The sequence below is a fragment of the Poecilia mexicana genome, unplaced genomic scaffold (genome assembly GCF_051168715.1).
Source record: "Poecilia mexicana isolate PSO_F unplaced genomic scaffold, ASM5116871v1 scaffold_4, whole genome shotgun sequence".
NCBI lineage: Eukaryota > Metazoa > Chordata > Actinopteri > Cyprinodontiformes > Poeciliidae > Poecilia > Poecilia mexicana.
In genome coordinates, this window is record NW_028263373.1 from 28,887,838 (window position 1) to 28,902,171 (window position 14,334).

At 40.5% G+C, this 14,334-nt stretch overlaps 1 protein-coding gene across 1 annotated transcript in view; it reads right to left on the reverse strand.

Moving 5' to 3' along the window:
* prdm5 (PR domain containing 5) overlaps positions 1-14,334 on the reverse strand; it is a 53,079-nt gene that overhangs the window by 22,330 nt on the left and 16,415 nt on the right. The window contains exons 12-13 of the mRNA XM_014992937.2: positions 9,503-9,663; positions 4,695-4,788 (exon numbers count right to left, since the gene is read on the reverse strand). Of these exons, the coding sequence (XP_014848423.1) occupies positions 4,695-4,788; positions 9,503-9,663 (255 nt within the window). The remainder of the gene's footprint in view (positions 1-4,694; positions 4,789-9,502; positions 9,664-14,334) is intronic.

A 14,334-nucleotide genomic window follows, 5' to 3' on the forward strand; every position in this document is an offset into this window, starting at 1 on the left:
GTGACTAACACATTAAAATCCTACTTACCTTTTTAACTGAATATGAGACATTTTAAGGCCTTAATTGTAGATGCATGATTTTAAGACTTTTTAAGGCTGTGTGGACACCCGGGATATTCAGCTCCATTCTTCTCCCTGTCAACTCTGAAGAAAAGCTTTCTCACAGCATGATGCTGCCAACACCATCTTTCACTCTAGGCACGGTGCATTCAAGGTGACCTGCAGTTAGTTTATTATTATTATTATTATTATTATTATTATTATTATTATTATTATTATTTATAGTAAAAAGTTCAATCTTGGTCAAATCTGACCAGAGCACTATCTTCCACATTTTTGCTGACTCCGCATGGCTCGAGGTAAACTGCAACATGGACATTTAATGACTTTAGTTTTAACTATGGCTTTGTTCTTGCCACTTTTGTAGTGGGTGAATGACTAATGGTATTCTCCTTCCAGAGCTGTGCCGCTCCTCCAGAGACACAACGAGTCTCTCGGTGGTTTCTCTGATTAATGATCTTCTTGCCTCTCAGATTAGATGAATAAGCATGTTGTAGTAGGTGTGAAGTTGTATTGGACTCTTTGCAAACAGGTGAACCCTAAGGATTTTAAGTAAAGGTGCAACACAAATACAAATGTACACCTAGGACTGCTGCAATAAGTAATAAATCATATTAGCTTGATGATTTTCATTCTGATGATTGATACTTCTTGATTGATATTTTTAGAGAGTTTATAATCAACTTTATGGTTTCTGTTGTGTGCCATTTATTATTTCCATTTTATTGTTTTTGGTTGTGAATATTTTGGGTAATTTAAAATATCTTCTAGTTCCAGTATGAAGTGTTCTGTACAAAATTAAATGTATTCGTCTTTGAGAGGGCCAACCTCCATCATTATGCCATTATTATCAATAAATTGCTTGAAAATTGTCTCAAAACAACAATAATATTGTTTATCGCGATAATTACAGGTGTGTAATCCATCAAAATGTGTTATTGTTACAGGCACACCACATTTCAATATTTGTTAAAAATGGAAGAAAAAAAACCATTTATTTCATTCATCTCACATTTTTGCAACAAAATACAAGAAAAAAATCTTAGTAGTGAAAAAGCTTTATGGATTTATGCTGTATGCATATTATTTACACCAAGCATCTATCCATGCTGACCCACATCGGCACATCGCAGCTCTGACAGATGTTAGCGGTAGACGTATCCTTATTCTGTTCCTGCTCTCTCAATTTGTAGGAATCACTGACATAAACATCCATAAGCCTCTAAATGCTCTTTCTAGACGCCAAATATGCGCAAAGACATCGAAGTCAAACTGGGACCCCTCCCCAGATTAATTTTTCCATGAGCTGAAATACACACCAGTTTGTTGCACCATGGCTCACAGACCAACACTGATGCTAGCTGCCAACATGACATGTCCTATGATGTCAATATGACGGCGTGTCACTGGGTTCTGTCAACATTTCCCTTGGCAAAGATCGCTTTTAATGACCCCGCGACGGTTATTCACCACAACGTGGCACACATGGTGGGAAAGTCTGCTCTCACCGAGCTGTGATGTGAAGCGGTTGATATCTGCATCGCCGCCGGCCGGGCCAGAAAGAATAATTTAGAAAATGATAGAAACATCCATCATGGGCGCTAAGCTCCACGACGCCTCGGTCCAGCTTTTTCTGACAGCTCACACTTTATGGGTTGTCAGTGATCTCATAAAAACGACTGCTTTCTGAGAAGACGCCAGCCTCCGTGGCACTTCGGCTAATTTGTTTGAGCCCAACACGATGTTCTCTGACCAAATGAAACTGAAACGCGATCCAACTCAAACATACATGGCGTGCCTTTCTGTACCGCTCCGTATATTGATGTTGATCTTCTTTCAAATTTCCCTTTAATCTGTTTCACACTTCGCGAAGATCGCTTAGCCGACTCTGCTGGTGAAGCACCGTGGCGTTTTGCGTAAAGCGATAGGGGTGGGGAGGAGATCTCCGGGAAACCCCCAACAAAGTCCTCAGTGTTTAGCAGGTAAATAATCAATGCTGACTTGTTCCTGTGAAGCAGGAAGATAAACAAGATTAAGCTTTCCTGTCTGTCATGCAGAGGAGCGGGAGAGGTGAGGGACTGCAACTCTGAGGGTCCACTGCATAAACACAGAATCTTACCAAGTGCTTTTGGTCTAATTTCCAGTGCAAATGTCTCAGTCAAAACTAACTCACAAGTAACTTTTCAGCAAAACAGGAGATTGTTTTAAGTCAATAATTCCTTAATAATGATAAAAAAAAGTTCCACTGGCAGATTTTCTCACTTAAAAGATGGGAAAATATCTGGTTATAAGTTCAATAATTTGCCAGGGGAACTAATACTTTTTACATGTATCTTAAGGATTTTTTTTTTTTTTTTACTTAAAACAATCTCCTAGATCTTGCTTAAAAGTTACTTGAGAGTTAGTTTTGCCTTATTTCAAATGTACTAATATATTAGCTCCAGAAACTACAACAAAAATACTTGGGCTTTTGCCATGTGGTCTGGAAATAAAGGCATTTTTAAGCTTTATCTTCTTTTATTAGACCCATTTTTTTTTTTACAATTTGGGTAAAATTCAGGAGTCGTACCTGCAGTATATGTGTTTAGATGTATCATGATGTATAATATGATGTCAGGGTCACTGCTTTGGGAAGGAACAAGTTATTTCTCCCCTCATATAAAAAACAACAAACAAACAAAAAAAAAAACAACAACTACAGAACCAGAGGACAGATTTACAGCCAGTCGGGGTCGAAGGTCGTGCGGCTGGATGCTTTCTTGGAGTGGTCTTTTCTCTGTTTGCTCCTTTCTTTTCTTTTAGGTGTCTCTTCGGCTCCCACCCCTCCCCCAGCATTCCTCGCTTTTTGTTTATGCCGTATAAATACAATCAGAGCGGCCTGCGGACCACACTGGTACACATTCTCTCTTTCTGTTGGTTTGTCCTTCACACGTACACATGTACGCAAACACACGGATCCGCCGTTGGCACGCACGCCCACACAAAAAAAGGAGCTGTTGACAAAGTGCGGTGGGCTTGTTAAGGGACCACCACTCAACACACGCAAACACTCTGACACAGTAATTGTACATGCAGCTGCAACGAGTGTTTAATGGGCTTTTATAAGACTTATTTACATGTGGAGCTGTGCATGAGGCTAGCTGATGAGTAAGTTTGGTCAGTTTTTTTTTTTCTTTTTCTTTTGATAAACTCCAAGCAGCAACATGGAGATGCTTCATCAGGCCGGTCTGTGGCCACAAATGGACAGAAGATGAAAGAGTGACGTGGCACAACGAGGCGCAGAAAAGGAAAAAGTTTACAGAGCTCTGAAAAAGTATTAATTTTGTCTCGTTGCAACCGCAAGTTGTACTTTATTTTTATGTGAGACACAAGTCATAATCGGAAAATAAAACTGCACATGAATTAGGAATTGCTTTCAAATATCAAATGGAAAGTAAGGTGTGCATTTTTGTTCAGCACCCCTCAATTACGGTCGAACAAAGGGCAGATGCTACAAGCTTATGCTTCTTTCTGCTCCGATTCATTCGTGATTTCTTTTAGTTTTTACATCAACTGTTCATGAAATAAAATGAAAATTAAATTAAATTAAATTAAATGGTGGCCCTAAATAAAAAGAAAAAACCTTGTACAACCAGCAATCTGCTGAACTCGACATCAGGCCTGGGTCGAATATTTTGACTGCGCTGTGTGTGAAGTGTTGCGTGATTGGTCAGAATTTGGTCGTCGTGTTTTATGCGGGAATGAGCTCGGACAGCGATGTTGATATTTCTCTTCAGCCAGTCACCAAAATCTGGTTTTGGTATCAGCGGAAGACATGAGTACTATTGAAGAACGTTTATCTGACGCGTTGAGGAATTGTGTTAATTAGTTTTTCACTAAATAATCAATATAAACTCCAGCTACCACGTGACCGCTCGTCGTCTGTTCGGTCATCCGCCGGTCGTGTTTTTGGGCTGTGAGAGAAAACTGGAGTTCCCATGCAAACTCCCACAGAGAGAAAAACCGGACTCGAACCCAGAACCTTCGTCCCTTCGTCTTGCAGGGCAACAGTGCAGCCCCAGACGTTTTTTTTTTTTTTTTTCCAAGTTTCACCATTTCGCCATGATGTACTGCTTTCTGTCGGCCTGTCACATAAAACCACAATAAAACACAATGACGTTTGTGACTAATTGGGGAAAAAGGTCCAAGGGGTATGAATACTTTTCCAAGGCTCTGTAAGTGGGAATAAATGAGAAAAAGGAGAAGACGGCCAGGAGGCAGGCGGAGAGACAGAGGGAAGGAAAAAAAGGAGGGGATGGAAGCCAAGAAGCGTCTGTGTGGCCGAGCCAGGCCTCTGCACCAGTCTGTTGGTAAGGAAACACACAGGAATGTGTAGCTTTAGTTTAAAGCAGTCTGATGAACATCCAGGCCTCAGAACTGTGGGGGGTGCAGGAGGCTGATGAAAGCAACACTGCAACATGTTGCATCTTTCTAACGTCTAAACGCGATCCGAACAGACTGGATGTACAGGAGAGGTGCTGCTAACCGAGACTTTTTCATCTTTCTGTGCCAAGAATGGCCGCTGCGTTCTTAAAGTGATTGTTATGCTGCGCAAGTGTTAAATCATTTCATGACCAGATTCATTTGACACCAACCTGTATGGCTGCGGATGTGAACCCTCAGCGTGCCGTTGCTGGCGAACTTCTGTCCACAGTAGGGGCAAATCTTCTCCTTCTCCCCCGTGTGAGTCTGACGCAGAAATGATAAAGAGAAACATGTGGTGGATGGGAAGACAACATCAGAAAAAAAAAAAACATTCAATCTTTGATCCTTCCAGTGTTCTGAAAATGTGATCCAGTGTGACTGATGGATTTTAATATCAGACAGCGTATTTGTCAGATTCTCGTCGATCTATTTGTCGACACCAAATCAGAAAAAGCTGCAGGTTTAAGACTTTTTAAGACATTTTAATGCCAGCTTGAATGAAAGCTACGACTGAAAAAAACTATAAATATCGGGAATGGTATTTCCCCCCAATAACCTAGCTTGAGTTTTTATTGGTACAAAATGCATCCAGCTTTGTGTGGGTTCGCAACAATGGGGATGTAGGAAAAACAAATGTCGGTAACTGGCAACAAATTTGTGAAATTTGAGCCCAAACAACACACTGAAGGCGACGTCGCTGCTTCTCCATTCATTTCATATGGAGCTTCCACAATGACGTGACAATCGCTTGCCTTCCTCAAGACAAGTGACTGAAATGCTGAGCTCCTATAGGTAGATGTGCACTCGCAGGATTGTGATGCGACATGAGAAATTTTGAAAATGATCAACTTTTGTCTTTCTTTGTACACAGTTCTTTTGTTTGTTTTTTTTTGTGCAGGAGAGATGCACATTCTGACATCAGCTCTACAAGATCACAGACAGCACACAGACGACGGAAATTTGCCAGGATCCAAAGTCCAAAGATCCTTCCAGCTAGGAGGCAAGGGTTTGCTTTTAACCAACTCCTCCTTCTCCTTCCCCTCCTTTCACTTTCAAAACCCGAACACGGCTGAGCGCTACGAACCAAACCAGGCTGCACCATGCAGCTCCCACAGCTCTGGGTTCCTGCTTCCCAGGCTGCTGTAAATCTTCTGAAACCACAACGACACTGAAAGGTCCAAACTCAGAGCGACAGTTTCAACAGCGGTACGGCGGCGCAGGAACACCTCCTCTCTGGGGCCCCGTCCTTCTCCCCGTCGCGTCCCTCTCGACACCTCAGGTGTTTTGTTACAAATCCCCCCCCTTCCTCCTGCCTCCCGTCCACACATGCTCAGAGAAAAGCTGACACAGACGAGCAGGCTCACGCTCAACAACGCACAAACAAACCCCACTGATACGAACACATGGGTTCCAGATGGATCAATGCTGCAGAGGGCAGCTCGCGCAACAGACCAAACATCGCCGGTACTTTTACCTTCACGCGCCGACAGCCCAAGGGAGCGTCGCATGTGTGGAATTTATTGACGGTTGTTTCTAATTACTGCGTGTTTTCATTTTATTTTTCACATGAAGGGATAACAACAACAAAAAGAAGCAACCCAGTAATTTTCAATCATTTGTGCGTTCTGCACATTCTTGTACATACGTGCAGAGGACACGGCGTGCGTGTTCTCGTTGACAAGAACACACAGTTTCTCGTATAACGAGAATCCAGGCTGAATCGGTGTGACTCATCGCTTCATTCTGAAGTGGCACAAAAGGACTGTAAGTGAGCCTGGATAATGGCCGTCACTCAGAGCCGTCCTTAACCACAACGATCTTGTTTTCTTCTCCTTTCTCCTCCTGGAGCTGCTGCTCGGTAAACCGACACTCGATTAAGCCTCCAGAGGCCATCAGGCACTCGACTAATGCCTGTGCATGTTGACAGGAGGCTTTACCCACAACTGTGGAGAAGTCACATACCACTTAATGGTTTTATTTGTTCATCTGCTCCAAACGGAAAAAAAGCTACGACACACAACAGAACCGGTGCGGCTCCCAAAGCCAGGAAGAGAAACATAAACAATCATACATTGCACATGTACTTCCTAGTAGGACTGAAATGATTAGCTTTAGTTTCACATGGTTTAAAAAAAACTTCTATAAAGCACCTTTAGTTATTTAATAATTAATTGGCAAATCCAAAACAAATAACCAGCAGATCAGCTCTGCACTGTGTTGATGTTAGAAGTATTTTTTTTTAATCTGTAGATGTGTCCTTAGCCTCACAAAAATCGAGAGTTCATGTTATTGCATTTTAGGAAATAAAATGTTTATTTTCTTATTTAAAAAAAAAAACAACTAATATTAGAAATACATATTTTTTAAATCTATTTTTAAATGTATTTCAAATATGTTCCTTGCTTTATTAATTCGGTGACATCTGAAATCAGTTGTTTTCCCTGGATTTTCTTTAGGGGCATCATGGGGGCCTGGGGGGAGAGAATTACAATTGAAAACTGCACTATTTGAATCCTCATCTGTAAAGATTTTATATCTATTTCTGAAAATCTTGATAAATACACTGAAGTGTACAGCTGTAAAGTGAATATAGGTCAAAAACAACATTATTAATACTGTTTCTCTGCAGAGATTTACTTAAATATGTCAAATATTTCATCACATTTTTCCTAACAAAGAATAAATGGAGAATGGCTTCATGTAACTTGTAAATTATGACTTTAATGTAAATCCAATTTTTCTTTGCCTCCTGACAAAAAGAAAACATTCAGAAATGTATGGAAATCTAATGCCTTAAAGCATAAAGCTAAACTTTCTATGTCAAATGTTTGGTTTACAACGATACTTATGTTTCTTTTTATACTTAATACATTTATAAAATATTTGTTGACCAAATTTGGGGCAAAGTCACGTCTGCGATGACAATTTGGAGGAGCAAAGTTTCCAGAAGCAACTGAAGCATTGTGGTCAAATGGGGCGCATGTAAACACAGCCAGCAAGTTGTCGTCTCCTCGGCAACCCGACTTTGATCAGGGCCGGGCCCCAGGCGGCCCCAGACGTTGGTCAGCAGCGAGACAGTTCAAGAGTGGCTGTCTTCGGGTCCTACTGTTCTGGGACTTTTTCCCTTTTGCCGCGTGCCAAGAAGCTGCTTGGTTTCAATCTTGATCCACAACCGTCCCGGGCGGCGTCAGGTTCAGGGCTCATAATTTGCAAAGAGATCTTTTTTTGGAGCTGTGAAGCCCTGCGGAGCTAATGTACTGACTGTCGCTTCGAATCTAAAAAGGAATCCATTTGATAAGCGGCAGAAAACAAGATGGATGGCTACACCAAGTTCGATAATCTGTGATATTGCCGCAGATGGCCCGCATCGCTTTATGATGACAAGAGGCCCCTTGGGATTTCAAACAGTGGAAGCTTTTTGGAGGAGCACCAGGGTCGGCTTGCAAAAGGTTCAGGTCATGAAACAGCATCACAAGCTTTGACCATCTCACAGAGAAACGTTCAACCATTAAGAGAATGTCAGAACTGGACTACACTGAAAAAACACAAAATCAAAGTATTTTTGATTGAGTTTCTATAGTGCAAATATTTTAGTACATTTGAAATAAGACAAAACTATCTTACAAGTTAATTTTCAGCAATAAATAGGGGCTTGTTTTAGTTCCTCAATTTTGAAGAAAAAGTGCATAATAGTTATAACTGCATAATAATCTGCCAGTGGAACAAGGCAAGACATTCTCATATTATAAGTTCAAATCTTTGTTGCACTGGCAAAGTATTTCACTTATTTGTCATTTTTCATCAATATTAAAGAATTATTATTCTTTAATAAGCTCCTATATCACGGTGAAAAGTTACATGTAAGTTAATTTTTTTTTCTTATTTCAAGTGTGATAAGATGTTTGCACAAAAATTAAACTGTTGAAAGATTTTGTGTTGTTGCAGTATAAGCAAGAGCATGGATGAAGGCACTCTTGCATGCAAAACATGACGGGAAATAAACACTAGACATCACCCTGAGTATGTTATTCCTATGCCAAAACATGGTGGTGGCTGCATTTTGCTGTGGGGAGGATTTTGTTCAGCAGCTGGATGGATCTAATACAAGGGAATCCTGGAAGAAATCTGAGGTCCACCTTCCAACATGACAATGACCTTCTGTTAAAATGGCCTAGTCAAAGTTCAAATATATGCAGAACTAGACCTGAAGCTATTTTGTAAAAAAAAAATAAAGAATAAAAAAAGTTGTCCATTAAGACTTGAAACTGCAATTGCACCTATAGTTGGTTCTACAAGCTAATGACTCAGGGGTGCATTCTTCACTTTTCAGGTTTTTTAATAGTAAAACCTAAAAAAAAAAAAAAACTAATATTTTCTTTTCACAATTTGGTTATGAACAGAAGCCGAGGGACATTTCCCAATATACTTTTTTCCCAGTTGTTTTGTCGAGATAACGAGCTGATTGGTGTGTGTGTTAAACCTGATTCCATCCTTCAGATGCATGCCACTGCAGCATGAAGGATATGCCATGATTTACAACCGTCACTCATGTCATATTTATGTAACCATGACTCTTCATCTTGAGAAAACCATTGAGGAAAAAGTAAAATAGTCATCTCGTTACCTAGAGAAAGGAATTAATGTCTTCTCCTGGTATTGGAAGAAATTATCTTATTATTGTGAGAAACCTGTTGTTGTTCATGATAATAACATAAATATCTCGTTATATTGGGGAAAAAAAACAAAAAAAAAAAAAACAGACCGCAATCGTTCTCAACTTCTGTAGCTATTCCCCACTTCACATCTATTAAATAAAATCCCAAACAGACTAAAAAACTCTCAGATTTACGGTTTCATAAGTATGTTTTCTTCCACTTTATATTGTTTGAACTTTTACGTGTCACGACAATTTCGTCTGAACTCAGCTCAAAGAGGCTGCGGTCGCGTAATCGCTGGGTGTGATTGAAGCTCCACTCACCTTCTTGTGGCTCTTCAGGACCGACGGAGTGACAAAGGCCTTCTCGCACAGGTCGCACTTGTACTTCTTGTGGCCGTCGTGCACCACTTGGATGTGGACGTTGAGCGTGTCCTTCCTCTTAAAGGTGGCGTCGCACTGGTCACATTTGAATGTCCTCTCACCTGCAGCGAGGACAGGGAGCCCACGTTAGAGGGAGCCGCTTTGTGTGAGCTATTGTTGTCACCTCTCAACAACAAAACAGCGAGCGGGAACCCAATTTCACCATTGTGTGGGCAGAGAAAACTATAAACAGAGGGGTTTTTCAGCTCCGCACAATGGTTTTTCAGAATGGTCTGGCTGTGCTTTGCTCTTTTTTAAAATTCTTTTACTGAAAACATACCCTGTTTTAATAGTTGTTCTGCTGAAAGGAGCTGAAAAAGGCCATAGTCAGACAGCGTGCAGACAACCTGAGCAGCTCCCAGCGTCGAGCCCGATGTCTGCCTCGGCTCTCTGCCTCCGCACAACAGACTCTATTGTTGGGGAGTCCGTGTTTCCATTATATGGAGATCATTCAATTTCCACAGCCTTCTTCGGATGGAGGCTAGCGAGTGGTTTCAAGCCCGGTGATGGTCAGTTCAATAAGACAGAACACAAGATGGAAACCGAGGTTCGGCGTGTTTTCAATCAGCCGGAGACGTTCGCCTGCCGGTGATAAATGTCAACAGCGGATCGCGGGCGGATTCTGGTAATACGCAGAGCCAGGCTTTTTGTTGAATCTGAAGCCGTGCATGTTTCCACACAGTAACACACACACACACACATACATCCCAGTTACACACACACACACACACATGCATACTTACAATGAGTTATTCTCAAAGCCTGGAAGTGGTAAAAACACAGGTGGTGTAAAAAAATAGTGAATCATCTTATGCAAGATGTTCTGAAAATGTATGTTCAGGAATTTTCCCGCATTAGAAACCGGACTGGATAACATGAATATTATCACAGGTTTCTTCTGTCATGCTTAAAGGGGCAGGATTGATGTATTTTCCAGCCACATTGTACCATTTCATAGAAGAATCAAGTCAACAATGTCACCTTCAATTGTTATAAAAATGCTATATCAAAAATGAAATCTAACTTTGCTATTTAACACCTTGAAATTGGGCCTCTGTCTCTTTAAGAAACTCCTGCTCTTTCTGAAGCTCCGCCTTCAGCACGACGTCATATCAACGCATGAATCCAGTTTCTCAGAGAACCGGATAGAGAAATAATTCATATAATGACCTCAGCGGGTTTGCTAATTGCTGCTGCTAGTTTGTAGGAGCTCAAAGTTCACAGCGTTGGCCACAATGCTAACATGAACTAAAGAGAGCAGCAGAAATAATGTACAGCTATCAGATTGTGACATTAACCTCAGGTGAACTCAGGTTATACAGCACAATAATGATTCAAAGTACACCAAAAAATCCACATCTAACTAGCTAAAAGAAAAGTTTGGAGTGCCCTAGTCAAAGCATGAACATAAATCTAATTGAAGCGGTGAGGCATGACGTTAAATATCCGGTCGGTGCTCAAAATCCTTCCAAAAGTAGCCGAATTAAAACAATGAGTCAAATGAAAATTCCTCCAAGCTGATCTAAATAACTCATTGGTGGTGATCGCAAACGTGATGGCAGTTATTGACGATAATATTGGTGATCAGGACAGGTTTAGGGGATCAATTACTTCTCTTCTAGTTGGTTTGGATAACTTGAAAGAAGCATTTGAATTTTTATGTACTTAGATTATGTGGCCTGAAATGTAAATGTGACAGAAAACAGTAAAACAGAAGAAGCATAAGGGAGAAATCATTTTGTGCCAACTGCAAATATTAGAAACCAAAAATAACTGTAACATTCACACATATTTAATAAGTAATACTTGTGGTTAAAGAGCATCCAGCACATGCAAAGCGGCTGCAGCAGCATGTTGCTTCAGTGATTTTTCTGTTATTTTTGCTTCACAACATAAATGTTCAAAAGCCCCAAGTACCCGACGTCTGCTCTGCGTTCTGCAGCCGATTTGTTCCAGTTGTAACTCGTCTGGAGTTAATACTTTTTATCGCTTGATCTACGAACGATTTTAAATAACGTGACTTCTTTTTTGGCTGCATATACTATGCTGTGATTTTTGGGTACCTGTCTGCAGTAATTGATTAAAATAAAGTTGATGTAGCACACTTTCTTTCTAGTTTAGTTTTAGTTTTAATGCAGCTTCAGTGTAACCACTGTGGAAAAAAATTAATTATTGCTTGCGGATACAGAAAAGCAAGTTGCAATCCTGATCAATATCTTTCTCATTTAACCTTTGCAAATACCAAACGGGTTTAAGTCACGGAGTAAGTTGTTACGGTTACCCTTTAGGAAAGTTTTACAGTGAAGGCGCTGTGAAAGAATTATTTATTTTAGTTTCATTATTGAAAACAGCAGATTTTCCTTCATAAGGAGACACTCTTTCCTTTCCTCGGAACTATTGGAAATAAATGTAGATGAAATCTTTTTCTATTTGAAGCATCAGTGGAAGGAGGGAGCCATCAGAGTTGATACACATCATTTGCCTGAACAGCAGGGCTGTGCACAGCAGTGGAAAGGCACAAAGCAAACCACCGGGATAGATTAATAGTTCCAGGTGAATAAGTTTGGGAGGACGAAAGTTTAGGGCAGGATAATGGAAATGCGCCTATAGAAAATAGATTAATAATGTAATTCTCCCTCCCACGGCGCGGTGAAATCTGCTAGTGTACTGCCTGCCACCTGGGACAGCAGCAGGAAATGCCTCCAGTTTTACAATCTCCTTTGTTATCTGGCTCTGAGAGAGAAATGGAGCTGCATCCTGCCAAGCCTCAGCCGCAGTGTGTGTCAGCCTGACGGTCTCTCAGAGAGAGGACACATGTTGTTAATCAGCCACAGGGACGAGCTGATAACTCATAACAATATGGGAAATATGGAAAGAACTATGAAACCCACAAGGCGACTGGATTCAGTGGGAAGTAGTGACATTTCTAGACCACTTCATGGCAGAACGCATCGTAGAAATCTATCCATCTATCTATCCATCTATCCATCCATCCTCTTCACTTATGGATCTCTGGGGAACAGAAACCCAGACGTCTCTCATCCTGCCACCACCCTTTTGCTCATTCTCATTTTTAGTTGACAAAAGTCAATCCAAATAAAGAGCATTCACACCAATACATTTAAGTTGTTTTTTGTTTTTTGTCTTATTGAAAGGTCTACACCAAATAAGCACTTTGTACCAAGAAGAAGCCTAAACAATGACGTACAGTCAGTGGGATTATGCTGCTTTTAAGAGAGGATGCAACAAATTCCTCCCCTCAGAACAGTTGCATTCAGACGCAATTACATGCCTCATTACTCTGTGAAAATACACTCAAGAATCCTGCAGCTGCAGCCTTTATGGGTCTGGTATTGATAGTACCATTTGCTGACTACTGTTTGCTAAAGCTGGTTAATTTAAAGTCAGCATAACATCTATCTATATATATTTTTAACCAAGTTATTTATCATAGTTTTCAGGCAGCCTCTCACTTTTTTTAAAACATGCCACTGCAGCTCTGTTCTCTTAAAGAGAAACAAAGTGACAGACTCCTGCTTCGATTCAAGCGTTTTAACACTTTCTACTTTTAACTGCAGACAAAAATGCATAATTGATGATGTTGCAACAGGACTCCAGTAAATATGGCATTGAGGAGGAAAAAGTAGAAGATCCCTTAAAGTGCTTTATTGATTTTTTCCCCCTCTTCCTTTTGTTCTTTTTGGTAATTCCACAGAAAGCAGAACTTAAAACTTGTTCGATCTTAGAATAACTCTTTGCGGGTTCAGAGCGAATCAACTCTTGTCAGATGCAGAGGACAATCTGCAGCAAACATGGAGACCAACAACAAGCAATTATAAAGTTTCAACTTCCCATACTCTAAATCTCCCCACGTTCTTTGATTCACAACCGGAAAACAAAAAACAAAACAACTATTAACATTAAAGAGAAGATGAGCAACTGTCTGAAATCTTACAGCAAGTATTGATGTGAATGCAGACCAATGTTTGCAGAACCAGTTAGACTTAACAGGACATTGAAAATGCTGATCAGCATTGCAAAAAGCTTGAAGAAACACTAACTAATGCTTAGAAAACGAGCATATAGTCCTTGAATTTTTCACATTTTATCAACTTATAACCACAAACTTCAGCTTCATTTTATTGAGATTTTATACAGAAGCTCAACATAAGGTAGCACCTAGTTTGAGACACTTTGAGACTCATGATTAAACTACTTGATTGGGGGAACTGGGTGGAATTTAATCCGAGTACGAAAGTCTGATGAAGGCCTCCGAGGTTTGTTGGAAAACATTAGTGACCAAACAGCTTAATTAAGACCAGTGAACACAGTAGAGAGGTCAATGAGAAATATGTGGAAAACATTATTACAGAGTTGGGTCATAATACTATGACAAAAGCTTTGAGCATCTCACAGAGCATTCTTCAATCTATCATCCGCAGCTCTGGTGGGAGAAACTGTTGACAGGACAAATCTGGGTCAGGGATAAGAAGAAAGATTGGGCTGAAAGAAAGAAGCAGTGAAAGGTGGAAGGTCACCTTCCAGTAGGACGATGACCCTAAACATACTGTAGCCAGAGCTACGAGAACGGAGCCAGCCAAGTTTCCAAACCTGAGAATCACCAACTTTCTAAATCTGCCTTTGCCTAATTAGGGAGTGCAAAGTTGGTTGAGGTTTGTGGTTGTAAAACGTGAAAAAAATAAAATAAAATTTAACTTTTGCAAGGAACTGTG